The 22,881-nt window shown below is 40.1% G+C and overlaps 1 protein-coding gene across 1 annotated transcript; it reads right to left on the bottom strand.

The window, feature by feature from the left end:
- Positions 1 to 340: 340 nt before the first annotated feature.
- cdc37l1 (cell division cycle 37-like 1) lies at positions 341 to 13,085 on the bottom strand. The gene is made up of 7 exons (XM_032539051.1): positions 12,718 to 13,085; positions 11,160 to 11,462; positions 10,828 to 10,921; positions 8,523 to 8,638; positions 7,234 to 7,356; positions 6,881 to 7,054; positions 341 to 3,601 (listed from the first exon to the last, which is right to left on the bottom strand). The coding sequence occupies exons 1-7, from the start codon at positions 12,814 to 12,816 to the stop codon at positions 3,485 to 3,487; spliced, it is 1,026 nt and encodes a 341-aa protein (XP_032394942.1). The 5' UTR covers positions 12,817 to 13,085; the 3' UTR covers positions 341 to 3,484.
- Positions 13,086 to 22,881: the final 9,796 nt, after the last annotated feature.

Here is a 22,881-nt window from a genome sequence, read left to right on the forward strand (position 1 = left end):
CAAGCCAGCGAGCTTTTCAATATTCTGACCCAAAATCCTTTGCACAGCATTAATGAGCTTGAGGGCCAAAGTTCAAATCGCAATGTTATGAAGGAGTATGACCCATTTGTATGCAAATTGCATGTCACAGCACATATTTGTTAAGGACAGCTGCAGTACATACTTAAAAGTAAAAAGGAAAAAGTATGCAAAAAGGTTTTTCGGGAGTCCCCAGCAGTCCCCATTTTTATTGGTGCTTGGGTTACCCACAATGCAACTCAACTTCATCATGCCAGATGAGCCCTTAGTATAATTACGGCAGGACTACAAAGAACTATAGCAGTTGACAACAAGACACAGACATTGAGCATTAGTTTTATATATTTGAGTTTTTACAGCGGCAAGAGAAACCAAATCTTATAGTAGCCTACTGTGACTAGGAAGTGTATACTTTTCCTAAAAGCTCACGTCTTAGTGACTGAAATTCCTATACTAAGTCTCAGAGTCACAAACTGGTGATAGTCTTTAAATAGTTTAGGATGTTGAGACACCATGGACACTGGCCACAGGTTTAGAATAACAGCATAAGCCATACAGTTGTTTTGCATAGTTAATAAGTCACTGTGGACAAAAAAAGGAAATACATTTAAGACCACTACAGCACACTGTTTTAGCTTCTCTGCTTACATCAGTTTGTGTGTATAGTATTTATGATTCTTCTTATATGTGCACTGCCCAACACCAGCACTGTGCAGAGAATACATAAATCTGTGACATTATTGATAGTGAAATTACAAGTGCACTGCAGAATCAACGATGCATCCCAAGCTAGCGTTATGTAATAAACATATATTGCACTTGCATCATATGTTAACTTTAATTCCACAGTCTGCAGTAAAAATCTAACTGATTGTGTCGCTCAGCAGATTGCAGTTTGCAGATGCAGAGTTCCTTTCTGCACACGCAAATACAGCAATAGTGTCTTTGTAGATCCCTCAGACCTTTTCCCCCCTCCCTCCATCCCAGTGCTTTACAGCTCCTTCTCAGGTGTAGATCCCAGAACCGTGAACACACCTCAGACTTCCCACTTGCGTAAAAGGAAACTTGCAGTTGTGATCTGGTTTTAGATGCTGGATGATCTAGATGGCAAGCTGGTAAAGAAAATGTAAGCTAGTTGTACTCTGGTTCTACCCTGGAAATCCAGAGTTCTTGCGACAGCAAAATTTGAATTTGCTCAGCAAGTTAATCTTTCGGATTTGGGTCTGGAATTCCAGGCTACTCTGGCTCATCAAAGAATCAGAAAAATAAATATACAAAGCCAATGCAGGCCTAGTAAACCCTTTCATTATCATCACCTAAGTGCCAGTTGAAATTTGAGGCTTTGATTACGCAAATGCCTTCCAATTTATACGAAAAACATAATTCAGGTGATGACTACTAACCAACCAAAACTGCCAAAAACAAACAACAACCTCTTTACACCTGACATTACCATGCCTCTTGCACCCAGATAGTATCAGGATATGGAAAATCACATTTACACCATGATTGTATCAAACATCCTATAATTGTGCTGCCTTTGTCCCTCTGAAACGCCTTTCTGCATCAAAATCTGAGTACTTTGTCATGTTCCATAATGGAGAATTGTTATATTGTCTCTCATACCAAAAAGCACTCACTGTTGTATTAAGCTCATCATTTGTCTATGTTAAGCCTGACTTTTGTTCTGAAAGGCTGAATTATTTCTGTCCACAAAGGACATAGGACAATAAGAGCAAATGCAGCCAAGTAAAAAAACAACTATTACTGTCATCTTATGTTTTATATGGACTGGAAATTTAATTAAATGTCAAACATGCATGTAAATGGTAGATGTAAAAGAGGTAGTCGGATTACTTATGCAAATTACAGTAATTGCCTCTTTAAGGCACCCCAGACAACACGCGGAATAGTTTTGTTAGGAAATCCGTCTTTCAAGAAATGCCTAAATTACAATCATCTCTCCCACTCCTGAAGTTGTAACACGGTCCGACCTTTATGTGCCTGCCGTCCAGCAAAGTGTTCAAAAGATAACCAACCATCAACTCTTGTTATGATTCGAGCAACTAAAGAGGCTCTCTTTATGGCCTTTCCAAGGAATGGCCACAATCATGTATTGAGACAATAATGTTTGACAAAAGCCAAGTAAAAGTTGAAACATTTACACCAAAAGATTCCATCTTGAAGCAACCCTGTTGTCTGCTCGTTTTAGACAGAACTGAGCTAGCTAACTGACTAGCCACCTACACATATTGCATTATTTATCCTCTCCTGATATTGAGCTTGAGACCTGTGCATTGTGTGCAACCCCATACTGTGTAAATACATATCAGCTGTGAGTCTGAAAGCTGCAAAAGCCAAGGCCTGTATGGGGAACCCGACCCAAGACCTTTTAAACCAACCTTTTCTGTAACTGCAATTTGATTCTATCCCGACGAGTTAAATTCTGGAGAAAACACATATCCAAGTAACGACAACTAAAGCACTCTCTCTCTATTTTCGTTTCCAGATTTACACATTACGCCATTACACACACACACACACACACAAAGTGCTCTTTACTCATTAGCATACAGCTAGCAGAATAGCTTTTAGTAAACCAATAAAAAATTAATAAAAGATGTGAGGCCATGTTTGTTATTGCCAAATATTAAACGGTATGACAAGTGACAAGAGTCTTCCATACATAACACCACAGCTTCCCCTTCAGGTTAACTGTATCATGTGCAAAGTATTCAATAGATCAAATCTGCTGATCGACCACATTTTCTCTATTTTACAGTGGTTACTGTACACTAGCACATGATCAGGTAGTTTTAAATGTTACTTTAACATACTTTGCATTACTTACTGTGAAGCACAATATAACAGACCATCTAGTCTAGTGTGCGGTTTCTATGAAATGGTCACCATTAACCAGAACCTAACACCACACAGGATACAAAGCCATTGATTTGTCAGCCATGCTTCTCATGATCCATTTTAAGCCGCTATAACAATACTCCGCAGATGTCTTCTGACCTGAGTCCTACTTTAGGCATTAGATTTGGTACCTAACTTCCCAAAGACTTGATTGGTTTAGTATTCTTTGTGTTGTCTGGATTTAATTTTCAATTTGTCAGTTTGTTTTGCTTCCATGTAAGGATGTTTGAATTTTTTAGTAGAAATAAAAAGGAACACCACCAGCTTGAAGGATCATTATCTGTAAAACCAGGGTTGCGGCACTTAGCTGACAAGAAACACTGCAGGACTCACCAGGCCAACCACAGTGGCATAAAATTGACAACACTCAGAAATGTTTGCCTTAAAAACATTTTCCTGTAGCGTAAAAGACTCGACACGCCTCTTTTGTTCTTGCTCTGTACTGTTGTTATTCAGCTTAGTCTGTTGTGTGAAGAGGGCTTAAAACTCAGGTTGTTCCTAAATGAGGAGGCGATGGAGATGGAGGAAAAGCAGGGGTCAATCCCTAGGAAGTCTCCATCATGCGTATATCGTCTGTTTCTGTGGCGTCGTTCTTTGTCCACCTCACTGTGCTTGTCCACAGTCCAGTCTCCAAACGACGGTTCATAGGATACTCTGCCACCTGGTGGAAGGAGAGGAAGACAAGAGGGTCCAATGACAATCCAAAAACAGACAGGTGAGGATTGCTGTGCACAAATAGATATCAAAAATAGGATTAAATGGAGCTGGAGAGAGACTCTGTGGGATTAACCTACTGTTGTTTAGTTAGAGGATTATAATGGTTATGTGACTGCACCCAGCCTCTTTAACATTTCATGCCCTAATCTGAGCTGAAACTAGAATTTTGATTTTGAATTCCCAAACGCTCCTCTACAGAGATTTTAACCATTAACTAAAACAAATCTGGAGGCCACAAACGTGTGCTTTTATTTATGAAGAACAACTTCTTGTGTACCTATTTTCCTCCAATCACTCCTTAGACACTTACTGTGAGTTAAAACTGAGGCAAAGACAAATGCTAAGAGAAAAAAACAGCACAAAGAAGGACCTGGGTTGCAATGTTTCCTCTCTGGGAGAAGGAGAAGAAGTTTTTTTTTCCTGTGTAGATGTTTGGCAGCTAGTCAAGCTGTGGGGCCGACAACGGGGAGGAGGCCTCACTCCCTCCCTGACAAAAGGCTTTTAATTACAAAGACCAAGTCAGTAGAAAAGAGTGACACATTTGTAATTCCTTTAATTGTAAATTGTAATTTCCCTTTAAAATGGCAGAGAGTGTAAATCGTCACTGATATATCGAGAAAAAATAATGCTGCAATATAATGTCTCTGATGTCTCAATTGCTTAGTGAGGTTTTTCTCTGATATCTGAGCTGCTGACACGATGATTAGGGGGAAGAGACTGATGGCAGAGGTCAGGATATTATCTATTGTTTGGATCTGGAAAAGTGATGCAGACATGCATTATTAATAAATAGTTAATTAATTTATTTAATTATGTAATAATAAATACATTTTCTATATATGTTAAAGCCATAGTGCAAAATTTCTGTTGACTGGCGAGGTATCCACAAGACGCAGGCCTTTTGGTTACTGTACCCCCACCCCTCCTCCACACAGTTGTTAAAACACAGAGAATTAAAAAAAAACACGATGGACTCTTCAGAAGACCTAATTATCTTGTAATATGTATGTCCTCTTTGTCTCCAAAGTGGAACGCTGCTGTTGTCCTCGCTCAGCGGTGACATAAAACACATCACTCGCGCTGCTGTGTGCGGATGTCACCTCAACTCATTTAGCAATGGCTTGAATGTACCGGACGGTCTTTGATATGAAATAGTTGTGCACTAAAGGTTTAATCCCCCAGAGTTTTTTTCCAGCTCCATTTAAACCTATTTTTGATTTATGTACAACATACTTAATATCTACATGTAGCGCAGGCCCTAGAAATCTAAGCTTATTTAATTCAAATGATTAACGATTTAACTCAGGTGAGATCTTGACTTGATTTGCTTTGCTAGTGATGTCATCTTTTCTAGTATGGAAAAAGTCATGATGCCTGACAAACTAGAGTTATTGTCTATTCCCTTTTGCACTACTGCTAGATTACCAAGTTTTTGTTTGAGGCATCACACTACCAGCAAGCACGGTTGACAGAGTTAGGTAAAACTAAAAGTGAGGATGTACTAGCAAGTTTCTACTGTATGGCAGAAGTTTGAGTTTCACATTAAGGAAGACAACAAAATGGCTGTCTGGTCTCACTGATAACATCAGCAACATGAAAAAAATCCATGTTTTGCAAGCGCCGGCGGCCACAAGTGTTAACTTGTTTTTACTCCCGGTTTTCTACTATTTAAACTATTCCTTTTATTTGAATAAACTGTGCAAAACAGAAGATGTGTCCTTATTATAAGTGCAACTGAAATAGTATTTTATCCTAAACCATAAAAAGTTAAAGATGAAAGAAAAGTTAAAAAGGCCAAACGTTAGATTAAAAATTGCATCGCAATTACTTTTTTTATCTCAACCGATGGCAATCTTTACACATTTAAATCGATTTTTTAACTAATTCATGATGCATCGTTACATTCCTAATCACAGGACTAACGTAGAATAGCTCTTTTTTTATGGTTGTTCATTCCATAATATATTCCGGAAAAGTTTTGAAAAATACAGTGGCTTCCATTAGTTTACACACCCATGCTGAAGTTGATTAAAAAGAAGAATAAAAAAATTATCTTAATGCTTTAATTAAATAAATTAAAAAAAGGAAAATCTTTTAAGCACAAAAATTTAAAAGGACACCAATTTTCTTTGTGAATGAATAATGTATCGTAAATAAATAAATGTTCTTCCTTAAAATACAGGGGGCATAAGTATACCCACCCCTATGTTAAATTCCCATAGAAGCAGGCACATTTTTATTTTTAAAGGCCAGTTATTTCATGGATCCAGGATACTATGCATCCTGACATGGAAAGTTCCCCTTTCCATAAAATCATTTCTTAATGCAAATCAAACCAGATATTAGGCTAAATCAAATAAAACCATGCCAATCTCTAGGCATGGTGAAGGGTATGTGATGATGTGGGGTTATTTTAATTCCAAAGTCCAAGGGAACTTTATCAGGATGCATAGTATCCTGATCCATGAAATAACTGGGCTTTAAAAATAAAAATCGGCCTGCTTCTGTGGGAATTTAACATAGGGGGGTGTATACTTAAGAACATTTATTTATTTACAATACATTTACTCAGAAAGAAAATTGGTGTCCTTAAAAGGTTGGATTTTCCTAATTCTTTTTCATTAAGGCATTAAGATCAATTTCTAAAAGATTTTTTGATACTTCTTTTTAATCAACTTTAGCATGGGTGTGTAAACTTATGCAAGCCACTGTATATGTTATCTAAAACACATACAATCACACTTGAAAGGCAACAAATAATTACCTATTTTGAATGTAAAGGTAGACATTTATGAATATTGTAATATTGAATATTGTAAAACTCATTATTTTATTAGGTAAGTTCCATATTCACAAAGCAACATTTTCCCAATCAACACCTTGTTTTAAATTATTCCAAATTAAAACTGACATATACTTTGAGTCTCTTAAGTTAGTAACAAATAAGAAAGCTATTTTAATAACTGATATATACTCAAAACGTATATAAACACAATATATTTAATTAAGAACTCTTGCTGTCAATATCATTAATGAAGTTTGTAAATCTGTCTCTTCTTTACTTTATATTTGTTTGTTTAATTTATCACTTTCATACTTGTTTTTCACATATTCATATGTCATTTGCAATTATTTATATATAGTTTTATGTTTACAGACTGTGTTAACTGATTGTAAATGTGAATTCTAAATATAAAAGAGAAAAGAGAGAAGGAGCACTTACTGGAGGTAAAGAGTCTAGGGCTTCTTTGGGATCAAGTATGCAGTTTGTGCTAGTTTTCTGTTGATCAACGCAGTTGGGTGTATCACCTCTAGACTTGAATACATTTTCTTTCACTCTGTCTTTAAAGGCCTCAAGCTCTGTGTAGAAGACTTCTAAGTAGACATCTTGTCCCTCCTGCACAGCAAACAGGGCAACAATATTAGGAAAAATATGTCACAAAACATAGAAAACATTTGTAACTTTTAATCAGGCATAGAGCCTTGCCATGTATATGCTCCTGCATACAACAAAATTAAAGCCACAATTATTATCATTATCATTCCCACAGTATTAATCAGATGCTTGTGTCTTACTTTGGCTTTGTGGAAGAACTGTCTAAAGCAGCCTCGAGGATCCTGCTGAGAGTTCGATGCCATCTCCAGGATGAACTGCATCACTACAGCTTGGTGAGCCACCTGCTCCATCAGTGCTTCTTTCTGCAGGACACAAAACCAAACACTGGTTTTGTGTGTCTCAAGAAGCCATCTGTTTAACATCTGCAACTGTCCACGAACCATACACACCTTTTCTCAATACTCTATTTTCAGAATCAGAAATACTTTTACCCATTTTAAAGTCATGTTTCATCCCTTATGCTTTAAAATGATTGAATTCTAACAATACACATTGATGCAGTATGTGCTGTTGCATATGGTGGGTTTACAGCTACGTAGGAGTGTAAAATCCCTGGAGCATCAGTGTGCATGCTTTTCAGTGGCAAAGCACCTCACTAAAAAATATTTCTACAGAGAGGTTAGCGCTGACTTACCTTGCACCGCAGCTGGACTCTCGCGATATCAGGCAATCACCCAAGAATCGCGGGACTACATATCACACAGAAATCTTGTTGAATCATCTTGTCAGGCTTCAAGTGATGCGTTTTTGTCTGAACTACCAGCTTACGGAACCAATCAACATCCAGTGAGGAGCTGCTGGAAGCGGGACGGGACCAGTTTAGGTGTGTGTGTGTGTGTGACGGCAGCGACTGTTCATTCAAAACAACAATGGTAGACGTGATAGACAAATGGTTCATCCAATCACCTGCTAAGTGCCCGCCCTTTTCCAAAACAGTTTCTGATGATGGCTTCTCAGATGGTTCTGTGTTAACAAACATCTGTCTCATCAGGTTAAGCCCTGACAGCACAATGGTAAATTCTGTACTAACACCTTTATTTTGTGTGGCACCGCGTTAGTGTTAAATTAGGACACACTATCAAACAAGTAAGGCCATTTCTTTATTAGGAAGTGTAATACTGTGGTTGGCAATGAGGGAGTTTATGCTTAAACTACCCAACAACTGTATTTTCAATGTCTGAGTGAACATGTTCAGGCATATGGTCCATGTTTACACTGCTTTTTCTAGTTTGACAAGCTAAGAGAAACTACACTGGCCGTGTTCATCGTATTAAAGCAAAATGCCACCCACTGTAATTAGATATCTGGAAAGTCTTTTGTTCGTTTTTGACGGAAACTTAGTTCTCTGCAACAGAGGCATTAAGGATATTAGGCTGTGACTATACAGACTATAGGTTTTACTGTTGAGGTATTGTTGGAGAAAAAAAAAAGATGACATAACACCGGCCTGATCCTTTCAGTACATTACCCCTTCTTGCTGTAGTCTCATGCACCAAAGAATTAAGTAGTTGGCCGTTTCCTGACAGATGAGCTGAGGAATGTCTGCGAGGAACCGCTGACTGTCGTCCCATCTCCGCAACATACCTGACAAATGGATAAAAAGCATATAGGCTATTTTTAGACATAACAAAGGACCATATGGGTGGTTTTGCATGTTAAACTATTATCAAGGAAAACTTAGTTACTTGCTACTGTTTTGTGAAAATGTTACTGTTATAAACAGATGTCAGAAATATTTACAGCAAACGAGTATGAGGGTTAGATTTTTTCACATTTTATCTATAATTGGAACACCTTCTGAGAATTATATAATTAGTGCCCGCTTTCACATGGTAACATTTTAAACGATATCCAAAAAGAAATAACTTTGCATGTGTATTTAAATATGCAGATAAGCAAGAGCAAAAGATGGTGCATGTGTTTACATGGTTGCAGTGGTTTAAAACGTAGAGGGATTGTGGAGCCCACTCGTGTATTTTGCATGTTTATTAAATAGGGCGCACTGACCGAATTGCCTCTTTAGTATCGAAAAATGCTGTGTCATTCAATACCTAAGGAGTAAATCTCATCAGCAGTTAGTCAATAAGCATGCAGCATGCTTCAACCAAGATCTGATCACGTTTGTGAGTGGCTGTCTAACATAACACGTCATAGAGACAGGCATGAAAAACTCCACGCTACACAGACGGGAATCACGTAGTAGGAGCTGGAAAAAAAAATTAAAAGATTTGTGCCGTAATGTGTAATGTTGTCATTCATTTTTGTTAAAATAGATTTAATGAAATTGGAATCAAAAAAGGTATTGTTCAAGAACTGGTATAAAAGTCACGGTACTGGTATTGAACATTTTGTAACAATACCCAGCCCTCTCTGTGTGTAATCACGGAGACAACTCCAACACAGCGGTGGATCATCATGATTTGTATTTTTAAGCACCATGTCCCTTTACTACTACAGGTCTTGAGAAAGGTCCTTGTGACCAAAACGTTGACCAACCAAATAAACCAATGCAGAGATGACAAGTGTGTGTGGGAACTTCTGTCTTTTTGGAAATGGGAGAATTAATTCCCTGCAACACAAAGGAGACAAAGCAAGTGGTGTGCGTGTTGCTTTCTATTCAACATTTTGAACTATACAGCACTTATGCTTCCACACTAAGAAAGCCTGTATTTTACATTTGTCCAAATCATTTTCCAAAGCATTGTGTATGTCTTCAGACCAATTTCCTTTCCGCTAGTACAGACAATGTTTTTATGGAACCTTTTTCACGATAAAAATTAGTCTATATTTAAAAAAAACAAGTTTAGACAGTTAGTATGGTAGAAGTTGAAAGTACAGACTGCAACATGGACTCTTCTGCACCACTTACATGCAGTACAATCTGCTTGGCTGGCTAGAGGCACAAACATTTACATCCAAAGTAATAGTAATTGGATAAAACACCACCTGCAACCAGAATTTGCTGTTAAAGGGAAGGTGACTTGCCTTCTTCTACCGCAGTCGGGTGTAATGTGTTAAAATTCCTACAGTACATAAAACTTAATCATTCAGGTAAGCACATGAAAACTAAATGTGATCTCTTCCAGTAAAGCTGGAGAAGAAAATCCTGCAACAATCTTCAAGCAAAAAGTTGAATAGCTCAGAATCAGAACAATATTTATTACCAAAAAAGCAAGTTTTCACTTGCAAGGTTGCCTTTGTGTATTTGGTGAACACAATAAACATATGAAAAGGGTATAAACAATAAATTACTGCTACAGTCAAGAACATAAATACAGAATAGATATATTACAAACATATATATAGACACTAAAACAAAATAACAACCATGCACTATACTTGTTTTAGAAAGGGAAAGAAAGAAGACTGTATGGTTAGGTGCAGGGTGTGCAAAAATATTGATCAGTGGATGTGCAAAAGTTCACAGTATGTACAGTATATGTGCAATGGCCAAGGGTAACAGTTCAGGATATGCGTTAATGTAAAGTGTAATGAATGAGGGTGTGGGGTTAAGAAACTGTCAGTGGGGGTCCCAGGCCTTGTTGACGAGGCCCACTGCAGTTGGGAAGAAACAGTTTTTGTAAACCATGAGGTTTTGGTCCAGGTGGACCGCAGCCTCCTACCAGAGGGGAGTGTTTTCAAAAAGTTAGGTTAGTTAGGGTACACACTAACCCTAGCTACATGGTGACATTAGTTTATGTAACTAAAAACATACTAGACCCAAACCTTTTTTCCATTAGTCTGACGAAGACCATACTTGGCATCTCACTTACCAAAATACCTGAGCTCTTGGTCGTACTTTTGGATAAACGTCTTGCACTTGTCCTGATCCATTTCTACAGGTTGGTTATGGACATTGATGATACTCTGGAATAAAGAGAAAACTAACTGTTGATAACATTATTAAATGTTAGTAGACTGTATGTACACAGTCAAATAAGAGTAAGAAAATGTTAATAGACAATCAATACAATATCATTATCATTATTACAATATTTGGCGAGTCCAAATACCAAGAACTCCAAGACAAGTCCAAGACAATAGAAAAATGTCTTGAGTCCACTCAAGTACTACAGCCCTGAAAAAAGCCAAACTGTTTGCTTACCTTATCAAAAACGTCCCAACTCCCAACAGTTCTGAGCATTGGGCTGCGGCTGGGTTCCTGACATCCCAGAATGCTCTCCTTGCGGCGCCATTCCTCCTCAGTGTGCGTGAGTTCAGTGGGGCAGGCCAGAGTCCGAGCACGCTCCTGTTCCAGGGACTCAGAGCTGTGGACGCCTAGAGAGCATAGCTGATCCTGGGCCTCAGCCAGTCTCCAGCTGGAGACGATAGAGGCCTTTAAACAGCGCTGCTGGCTCTGGCACAGTGACGCCACGGCACAATCACAAAGGTGCGATGACGGTGACTGCTGTAAGATAAATGAAAGAAAAAGAGATTAGGACTACGAGAGAAACTGTCAGACTCATCCCATGCACATTGTGCTTTAGAGCAGGGAAATAATATTTCTTGTCTACCTACAATAGTGTTTGGTACTCCTCAAAACTACTACTTTCTATTTCTTTATCAGCCAAACCAGACGTATATTAGCTAAGCTACAATTTCCACAACGCCCAGATGGTAAATGCACTTTGGTGTTTCAATCTAAACTGATGGAAAGTTAGCACTGGCCGGCCTGAGGACCTGCGAATGGTCTTTTTTTGCAATGAAGACAAAGGGTAGAAGCTATATAAATAAAGAAAACTATGCACCTCTAACACAAAAGCAAATCAAAACTTTTACAAACAAAATGAGGTCAAATTGACAACATCCACCTGATGATCTTATCTCTGGGGGTTTTGATCTGAAGTTTTAATTATCATACTTTTATTTCCTCCTAAAGTTTTTTATATAGTCAGAGAATGACGAGAGTGAACAGCTGACACCTACAAACTGCCCACTCACTCTGACTCACACCAGAGTCATTGGCGTTTGAGCTTTTATAATCACAGCCATGCTGTATTTAGTACAGGGAATGGCAGGAGGGCTAAAAATAAAGCCTCGTTTCCATATATCATGGCTAACAAACAGCCAAAGGCCTTTTTTAGTCAACAGACACCACATACAGCTGTCAGTGTCTGAGAATACCGAGGTCCTGGGAGAATAGTGAAAGTAAGCTGCTGCCCTGGTTGTTGTGGATTCTAATCTCACCATCCCACACATGGATGATCTCCCTCTGGTGCTGATTTTAGCCATGTCCTGACAAGATGATTCCACAGCAAGTGATCGGTTTTCTGTATAGCAACGCGTTAAAGTGGAATATACGTTAGCTAGCTTGATTGCGCAACTCTGGGTTTGCATGAGGTCAGCCATTATTTACTTCAGCATGCAGACTGGACACACTGGTGTTGGGCACCATGCGGGTTATTGGTTAAATATGACAGCTAGCTAGCTGATAAGGTAATGGCAGAACATGTAGAAACTGGGCAACGGAATACATTACTATTGGAAAAACAGATACGAGCATGTACGTTGCTAACCTTAACTGCCAAACAATCGAGGTTGCCATGAAGTCACTTCACTTATCCCCAACCAGCTTTAGCTAGTTAGCATTCTTTTAATACCGTTAAGTTACCTCTGTGATGTATCGTCCGCCAACAACCCGAGCCCTAGCATGATCTAATTACCTGCTTGTGAACACCACTAAAGCCATTGGCTGCTGAAGCTGGGTAACTGCTCGACTCTTCATCGTGGTAAGTTGAAGACCCGTTACCCTGCCACTCCATCGCTGCTACGCAACTAGCTAGCTCTCTTTGCTGTGTGATACGCTAGCTAAAGCTAGCTGTGTTGGAAGAACCACAAACAGTATCTCTCTCTGTGGTCAGCTGTTTGCCAGAGATATGTAGGATCTAAATGTCGGTCTGAAAAGTCAGCAAAGCCGACTGGGGAAAATGACGCAGCAAGGAAGGGAGTTCAGCTCCTGTAAATAAGGTTAGCTATCTACAACAACAGTTAGGTTAGTCACTGGTTGTCTTCTTCTTCGTCGTCTGCTTTTAGAGCGGTTAACAACCAGCGTACTGGGTGCATTACCGCCACCTTCTGTTTCGGATCGTGGATCGGCTGCAACTTTAAGGTGACACGTTTGTTTCTTACTTGTTACTTTGTATACTTTATTACTTTGACTAATTATGAGGCTGTCTATGGGTCTACCTCACCATGTAGCTCATTCTGTATTCGTCTTACTATTTGGTCATCCTCTGTTCATGCACAAAACTTGATACATTTTATTTGTTGTAATATCAATGCTGTATGGTCAAATTTAGAGAACTAGACGATTTTGCTATTCTTATTCTTATTCTTCTTACTATTATTATGAAGAAATCAAACCAAGAGAACTGCCATCGCAGTTCTCTTGGTTTGATAAAAGTGCATCCGAGTACATCCATGAGTCACACACACGTGGGATTGTGTGGGGTTTTGTCATCTACGCTTTTCATTGAGTGGAAATAGCCAGAAGGGGGCGATATTGTTCCATTTACAGATGATCCATATGCATTTCATACAATCTCAATCAACACATTTTATACAGTAAAAGACAGTGGGTTACACAACAGCATCATCCTCATTCCTGTGTCATTAGCTATTCTACTTCCGTCTTCTATTTTAAATTTCTCCTTTTTATCTTGTTTTATTTAAACATATTTTTATAGAAAACAAAATGAGTCATTTGATGCTCATCTCATCTCATCTCATCTCATCTCATCTCATGTCTTCTCATGTCATCCCGCTCTCTCTCTCTCTCTCTCTCTCTCTCTCTCTCTCTCTCTCTCTCTCTCTCTCTCTCGGAGCCAGGCTTCCTGCTCTTAGTTCCCAGAGTTCCCGGCTGCTGGCAGTAGAATGCTGGGAATATCCGGAGAGGAAACGGAAGTGACATCACAGTGGTGACCTTCCGTACCAGGCCATATCACCTGGTGCTGGCTGGAGGAGAGCTACCACACAAACAAACACACGCACACACACACACACACACACACACGCACGCACATGCACACGCAAACGCACTTGCATTGATGGAGACACACTTTAGTTTGCTATTCAGGAGAAGAGAGAGAGAGGCAAAATTGTGAGCAAGTTCCCATGAAGAGAGAGAGAAAACTTTACATTGACGGGCTGAGCTAACCGCGTGTTTGACGGGAAAGTTTCCACCATGCCTCAGCACGGTTTCTCACATCACCTCTGTCAGTCTTTCTTTTTATTTAGCCAGCTTGTACTGGCTGACCATATAAATTAATCAGAATCCGAAACAGGATTTAATCACATACTATACAGTGTATGGTGCTGTGCAAGTCTGCACTTAAAGTGTTTTTAATGAGATACAGAAAGAAAGTAGATAAAGTAGATAAGGAGAGTTAACATTCAATGCCATTGGAAGGATAAAACCAGACCTCCACCCTCGTCCACTGTACAAAATACTCCCCCTACTGTCCACACAAAGCTGCAGACCTCCAGACTGTAAGCATGCTTCCCACCGCCAGGCCTGCACCAGTACTTTTACTGTAACACCTCCTCAGGGTCCACACTGCCCAAATCCTGAAACCACTTGTCTTAGCAGTTGGAGATATAAAAAAAAAATGAGTTTGTGGGCATTTTTCTTCCTGGATTTATATTTTGACCATGTACAGTTACTAGGTAGACTACTTACAGTTTGGAGGCACAGTTTTTTTGTTCACATCCCCCCCCCAAAAAACTTTTAGATGTTTAATTTCAATAATTATTGTGTCACACAATTATTAATCATCTCACAGCCTTGTGAACTTTTAGAGGATCATCAACAGTTTACAAAGTAGTTCACAGTGGCTTCAGCTCAACAGTAAAGTGCTGCCTAATGCATAAGTATTATCAGTGGAATAGCATCATTTATAATACTCTATTGTCAATTTGTTTGCAGAATTAGTACTCCAACTTTTGACTTTAAGAACATTTTGTACTTTAATTTTAAATGCAGAGCTTATATTTGTACATCATTGTATTTGTGCTTTTACTTTAGTAAAGGATCTGAATAACTCTTTCAGCAGTGTAAATAACTGAAATGAAAAATCCTCCATCAACCCAAAAAACAGATCTTAACTTCGACATGTAAAAACACTGCCAAACCTTAAAGTAAAGGGAAGGCCCTGCCCCCATGCTTAACAAAGTGAAAAAGACTTCAATACACACGTTGCACACAGATGGCCCGTTGTGGAGATACGTATGTACTGATTGAGGAGAGTGTCTCTGAGGTTACATTCTTTAGGAGCAAAGTCTGGAAAACACATATATACAAACCTACACACTTGCACAAACACAGACATACAAAGACGCATGCACACAGCAAAAAAATAAATAGAAAGACCCTGTGTCTCCGAAGCAGGATGGACAGAAGAAGACGTGGAAGTATACAGGGGAGGTATGGTCAAAAAGAAGAGAGAGGGGAGTAAGATGAAAGAGGGATGGGAAAGCGAAAGAAAGAGAGCACACAGAAGTCCCTTGATGCCAAATCAGGCAGAAAGGGAGGAGGGAGGAGTTGTGATGGAGCAAAGAGGGAGGGAGGGAGAAGTAGAGACCGAGTGTGTGTGGTGGAAACGTCATTATACAGGATGACAAAAGAAGAAGGGATTCTCTGGTCAGCTGCTGCTGCAACTGTCTATTGTCCTGCTGACAGAGGACCCCTTCCACACACACACACACACACACGCACACACACACACACACACACACACACACACACACACACACACACACACAGGCCTAGGCCTTCTCTCTCTTCTTCAAGTTCAACTCTGATTACATGGCCGACCAACTGGCAGCTCCGGGCATTTAAAGACCCCGCTAACCCCCTCCCCTAAACCCCAGCTGTGTCATCTGAGTGTTTTCAGTACGTCTGAGATCCAACAGATGTTTAGTCCAAAAAGAACAGATCCAGAAAAAAAGTTGCAAAGTAATGCAGGCGTGGAAAAAAGAACAATGCAGCCTTTTTTTTCTTTTTTCGTTTTTAAAGTGAAAATACATTTTCAAAGTAGGCCTATTAAATCTTTTAAATATTTAAAGTACATGCACGAAAAAGCAGCGCAATTAAACAAACAAGAGTGCTGGTAATTAGTTGTTTTCTACCCATGGAGAAGTTTATTGTTTTTAGAGAAGGATGTTTTATAAGAAGAGGCGCTAAATTCAGCCAACTAATAGAAGCCGCTATGAATGAAGCTCCTTTCTTCCCTTTGTGTGTGTGGCGTGCATGTATGCGCCTCACGTAGTCCCCAGAGGTGCTGAGCTCTGCACTATCATTTATTTACCTCCCTGGTGTTTCAGGCATTGTGCCGTGATGTTTGAGTGTGTATCATGCTGAGTACTAATATCAGAATATGCCTGTGTTCGTATGCAGTCATTATGAGTTCATAAATGTTTACAAGTCTGATTTCTGCTTTCAAATCAATCCAGAGCAAATGACCCTTGACCAACTGACCTTAACAATATTCAATCCTCCACTGTCTCTGCACAGTGTGTGACACTCTGGTCCATTCTGCTTTGATTAACCTCTCTTTGACACAAACACACACACAGAGAGGGTATATGACCACTCTGTGACACTCGCAGACAGACACAATAGGGATCCAGCACATTCCTTTCCCCAGGTGGCATAAAAGACGCAGCCAGATCAATGGCCTAATGGGCTCCAAACCAATGACCGACGATCATTAACCCCCGAGTTCTTATGCCCCAAGTCAGACTATTGTGTGACCACTGTGTGTTCGTATACAGACTATTGTGCAAGGTTTCTTTCTGCCGTGTGGAGCTGGTTAACTGCTGGATGAGGGGTTTAACTTAGGACATTAGATTGTGACAACATGTGTTGTCTTGACCTGAGAAACTGTGGAAAGCTGGACCTTAACATGTGCCAAAATGTCCTTCTCAGAAGTGATAGACAGACAGTGGCAACAGCACATTTAACTCAATTCGGAGGTACAAATTCCATTTTAGATTACTTTATACTTCTATGCTACATTTCAGAGGAACATATTGGGATTATTTACCCCACTCCATTTATTTAACAGCTAGACATAGTTACTACTAGTTACTTCCCAGATTTTGGCATGTTGTAAATATTGAAATGCTGTTTGCACATGTTAATGCATCAGTATGATAATCCAGTGATATACATGATAAATATAACTAATATAGTAAATACATATACTTTTGAATGCCCCCCCCCCCATCCACCCGCTCTTAGATTCAGCAGGAGCTCACTCCATCCCTCTTTCTCCTGCAGGCCTCCACTCCAATTCCACTGTGTCCATGCAGCCGTGTGTGTGTGTGTGTGTGTGTGTGTGTGTGGTGTGTGTGTGTGTGTGTGGTGTGTGTGTGTGTGTGTGTGTGTGTGTGTGTGTGTGTGTGTGTGTGTGTGTGTGTGTGTGTGGGAGGGCTGGTGGGGAAAACAATGGGCAGTAAGGGGGCTGGCTGAATGGAACTATTGAGTCTGCTCAGCCAAACAGAAAAGTATCCTCCATCTCACTTCAAACCCCACAGTTCCACTGTGTACAACCAGGCCTTTATTCTCCATAATTACTCCCCGACACACATGTATACACACATGCGGGCACACACATATACATACATATTTTTAAATATATATGAATGATTTTATGGACTAATCACAAACATTACACAGCCAGGCTGACTCTTGACAGTCTGAAAATGTGTCAAGTGTCAGTTTAATTACTAAGATGATACGTTTCAATATTTCAACCTGAAGGTTCACTTACAGATAAATAATATATAGAAGTGTTTTAAAGGATATTTTAGCAAATTGCATTGCTGCATCTCCACACAGCTTTTTTAAGTATGGATAGAATGAAAAACTGCTATGGTGTCGGTTAAGCGTATGTATCAAAATATATCATTATCACAGACAAGCACAATATATACACTGATAAATGCTGGATATATTATTTAAATGATTAAAATGTCTTGGGTCATAACATTATGTTTAAATATTTAATCCTATGTCAATAAAGTTTGGACTCTTTACTTTTTCCTTTCCCTTAATTTGCTGTTCACCAGCCCTGTAAATACATGATGGGATGCGCTCTCAATCACCCAGCTAGAAAGAAACAATTCAGCCATGTAGAGTTTAATTTCCAAAGCCATCTGAGCCTCATTTTCTTCACTGCAATAGAAAAAATAGCTGCAACAGCTGTGTCACAATATGTATTAACAACCTAATTCATTGTAAGCCCTTTAACAAGAGGTATTATCGTAAACAGACTGTCGGACAAAAGCAGCAGGCCCTGACAGAGAACTGCTGTCACAGAGTGCGGTATCACCAACAGTTTTTTGTCAGTGTTACACTGGGCAACTTAAACTCCACCAAGCTCGTTAGCCTAGATCCAGCCCCGCGGCCTGCTTGGTCATTGTACATCTAGCACACTGAATCATTGTGTAGGAGGATAATCCATACAGGGTAATTGGTACACCCTATCATGCAATACACAAGGACAGCAGGATTTAGGTGTGGATGGACGGGTGGGTTTATCCATCTATACAAATGACATATGTGCATAGATACGGAGTAGTTGAACTTTGAGCTAGAAATACATCTATCTATCTATCTATCTATCTATCTATCTATCTATCTATCAATACAAACAGCCCTCAATCCTACTTCTCCCACCCAGTTTACAGCAGTGTATTGGAATGGCATGACATCTCTCTCCCACACACACACACACACGCACACGCACACACACACACACACACACACACACACACACACACAGAGGAACAAAGAGCGCAGGCAGTAGGAGACATGGTGTTGGAGTTGTAGAGTGTGGAGTGTGTGTGTGTGTGCGTGCATGTATGCGTGTGTGTGTGTGCGTGAGGGACGGCTAAAGGCTGAGGCGGGTGGGGGGTATGGGGAGGTGGAAGCTCCATATGGCCCCCCCCACCCCTTGTATCCCACCCCCCTGCAAACAGGCAGATGTCAAATGGGACGTGCCTCTCTGATGGGGCACAGGGTCACACTGCACAGGGGTAAATAACAGAACAGGAGGGACAGAGAGAGAGAGAGAGATGCCTTCCTGCCAACACATCCCCCCTCCCCAAAACACACCAAAAGAGATGTGTACACATGATACCAGGAAAAAGCTGCTAACACAAACATGCCAACACACAGCAATGAACATTGAATTACAATCAGTCTAACATATTAAAATTGTATGAAGTAGCTTTCAAATTGGCTTACATGCAGAAGAAATGAGAATAAAATGTATTTACAATACATCTGAGCCTCAGTCTTAACTGTAATATAAAAACTGTTTATGCAACATCCATGCCTGATCACTCTTCAGATTATGTTTTGAAGGTTTTCTCAAGTTCAATGATGCATTTTTTTATTGTAATAAAAAAGAAAAGGCTATTGAAGCAATGCAAATTAGTTTCATGCATAACTACCAATATATGCATTAGTGCATTCACTTCTCATATTTAAGCCAACCACCATGATATAAATGGGGTGGACAAAATATTAGAAACACCCATCAGTATAACAAGAACAACAACCAAATAACAAATAAAAATGACAAAGTTGAATCAACAACTCTCTTTTTCATGTTCCATTGGAACCTTTCATTAGGTTAGCATTTATTGCAGGGCTGTTGTATTAGGATTTTGCTCAGGGTACCAAATAAATTAATAATTGTACTTAAGTATAAACTACTCAATACCAGACAGTGATTGGTGTGTGTGCGTGTGTGAGAAGAATGCATGTCTCTAATGTATCCAGCACTATGAAGGGAGATGCAACTAGACTCAAGGACAGGTGTCAGTTGTGTGTGTGTAAAGGTATGGTCTGCAGTCCTAAACAAAGCAGGGGAATGGAGAGCACGCATGCACACACGCAAGCACGCACGCACACACGCAGGCTGTTCACCGTGTATTGAGCCCTGAATGGTTACGCCCGCAGGGCAGGAGTAAGGTTACTTTACATACTGCACTTACAGCTCCCTTTACCACTGGGGTATAAAATGGATTTGAATGAGAAAGAGGGGAACAGAGGGCTGGAAGGAGGGGGAAGAAGGGTGAGAAGGGGGAGGAGGGCCGGGGGACTCCCTTTGTGTAACAGGAGGCGAGCTGCTGCTCTGGCATGGCTATGGAGATGGAGGAGCGGGGTCACTCTCCCTGCTCTCCCTCCCTCTGTGTCTTTACTATAGGCTGGCTGCTCTGTCTTTCCTCCTCATCCCTCCCTCCCTCCATCCCTTCCTCCCTATTAGCATAGCAGCTGCCTGATACAGGGCGTAGGGTGGGGCATGGCCAGGTTGCTGTGTGCATATGTGTATGTGAGGGTGTTTGTCAGAGGGAGGGATGTTTGGGGGGAGGACGGGGGGGCTCCAGTCAATGGTGGTCCGTCTGGCTGGTGAATAGCAGCTAAAGCAGGCCCCTGCAAGCTAGACAAAGGAGCCGGGAAGAAGGGGATGGGGTGGGTGAGGGAGATGGAGGAAGGAGGGAGGGGTGGAAGAATGAGGCAGTGAATGGAGAGCCTTGTCACTAGCGTTATGGAAAGAAGCACAGAATGAACTGGAAGAATGAAAAAAAAAAAGTTCAAAAAGGAGTGGAGGGCAAGGAAAAGACTGGCCCGACCACCTGTCTCTCTCTCTCTCTGTGTCTCTCTCTCTCTCGCTCACTTGATTTATTTTACTCCCCTTCTTATTCACAGGCAGACTTTGGGGGGAGGGGGTGTTCACTGGTCTTGTTTAGCGACAGACTGACTTTTTTTGGAGCGAAAGTGTTGTATCAGCAGGATTTCAAGCTCACTGTCACCCACCAGCATAATTGACTCTGTGCTGACTTCACTGCACACTGGGCTGTGGTTTAAATGTTTGGTGGGCTCCTTTCTGCAAAATATCAGCGAGCAAAAAAGTAATCAACACAGTGCAAGACTGTCAAAAAGGATGAATCCACAGAAAATGTGCTGATATGTTAGGAAATGAGACAGTGGGGTATGAATATGGACACCAGGTGTTGCCAAGGTAACAACTATACAGGATCTATATAAACTCCTGTCCCATCAATAGCACTTGTTAGACATGCATACCTGTCCTGATAAATGGATGGAAGAAAACCCAATCTCACTGTTTATCATTCCCTGTGAATTACAGAAAGCAAGCCTATGTAACTTTTTAGAAACATTAAGAAACACATAATACCTCTTTAGAAGTTTTACGCTTTTTCTACTCACTCTCAGTCAGCTCGCCTAAAGATCACATCATTAGAGCAACTAACTCCAGAGTTGTGGGTAATGTTGGATAATTCAATATGACATTATTGTAGCAGTGGCTCCTCTTTAGCAAAGTTTACATATACGGTCATTTGAAATTTGAAATTGTTAGAACTTTTTGCATTTATAAATGACAATACTGATATCATGTAACTATAGTTTAATCAGCTATAGCTATCAGCTTGGAATTCACTATGTTGTGTTGAAAAGATTTTATGTGACAATAACATACAATTGTACGAGGTACAATTCTATGGAAATGCCATCCCATCAGCTCCTTCCTTGTGGCCGTCAGATCAGCACAGAAAAAGAGTCACCTGGTTGCCCCCGGTGCCAGGACACGGGCACTCCAAGACCCAGTCTTGACGAAAGGACACCACAGCTCCTGACATCCTGCTTGAGGCCATCCAGCTCACCAGCAAAGTCTGCCTAAAGATACAGATATCTCCCAGAGGAATTGGTGGAAACCAAAACAGAACTAAAAGGAGAAAGAATTTTTGGATTTACATTCATCAGATGGACACAATTACAACTCTTGCAAACAGGTTCACCATATCAACTTCATAAGGTGATAGTATGAAAGTGTAGTCTCTACTTGTCTTTGCTGTGAAGTGGCCAAACAAAATCAATTCTAGCAGGTATAAAATTGGTTGTATTCCAGCATACACATAATGTGTGGCCAAAAATAAATACATTTCAGGTTTGTAAAACAACTTCACTGTTGTCTACCAAGCAGTTAAAGCACTGTAACGCTGGCCTTAGACACAAAGTTTTATTCAAGACTAAATGCAAGATAGAATTACAGAATACTTTTAAAAAAAGAAGATAAATACACCCCTGCAGGTATTTTAGTTGCTCTGGCTGATGAGACCTCCAATCAGGTGGATCCTGGCTTGAGCTATCATGGGAAATAAGTGACGTAACCAAACTCTATGTACTAATAAGAATGATAAGAGCATAAGTTGTCCCGCCTTAACAGGTGCAACAAAACTAAGATATTGGAAAGACTGTTTAACGTTTCTCTAAGTTCCTCTTTATGAGGCCAGACAGCAATCATGTCAATACCGAAGCACTTTGAGGAAGTCATACAGAGAAGGATCACATAATCAAAGCTTGCGTCATTGTACACTTGTTGAACAGGAGCCGTTAGAAAATGAGGAATTTAGTGTTGCAAAACCAATTAAACTGTGTTTTACACATATCACAAGATGTTCAGTTAATCTTGTGTCTTACAGATCAAGTGTAAGCCTTCAAATGAGGGGTGTAAGCATGCATATGAATATTTTATGAGCCACGGAACAATGCCCTTTTGAATGGAGATGGAAGATAATCACACAGACGCACTTGATTGCAGCTGCTGTAACATTGACTCACCAACAATAACTTACTCGATTTATGTGTGAAATACCAAAACAGACAATACATGCACATGCACAGGGCTGTAACCAATTATATACGCCAAAGTGGCCTGTTCACTTTTTTAATAAAGTCATTTTGATGCTGCTCTAAAGCAATTCCCCAAACAATTCTTTATCTGATTTTGATT

Source organism: Etheostoma spectabile, chromosome 16 (assembly GCF_008692095.1).
Source record: "Etheostoma spectabile isolate EspeVRDwgs_2016 chromosome 16, UIUC_Espe_1.0, whole genome shotgun sequence".
Lineage (NCBI taxonomy): Eukaryota > Metazoa > Chordata > Actinopteri > Perciformes > Percidae > Etheostoma > Etheostoma spectabile.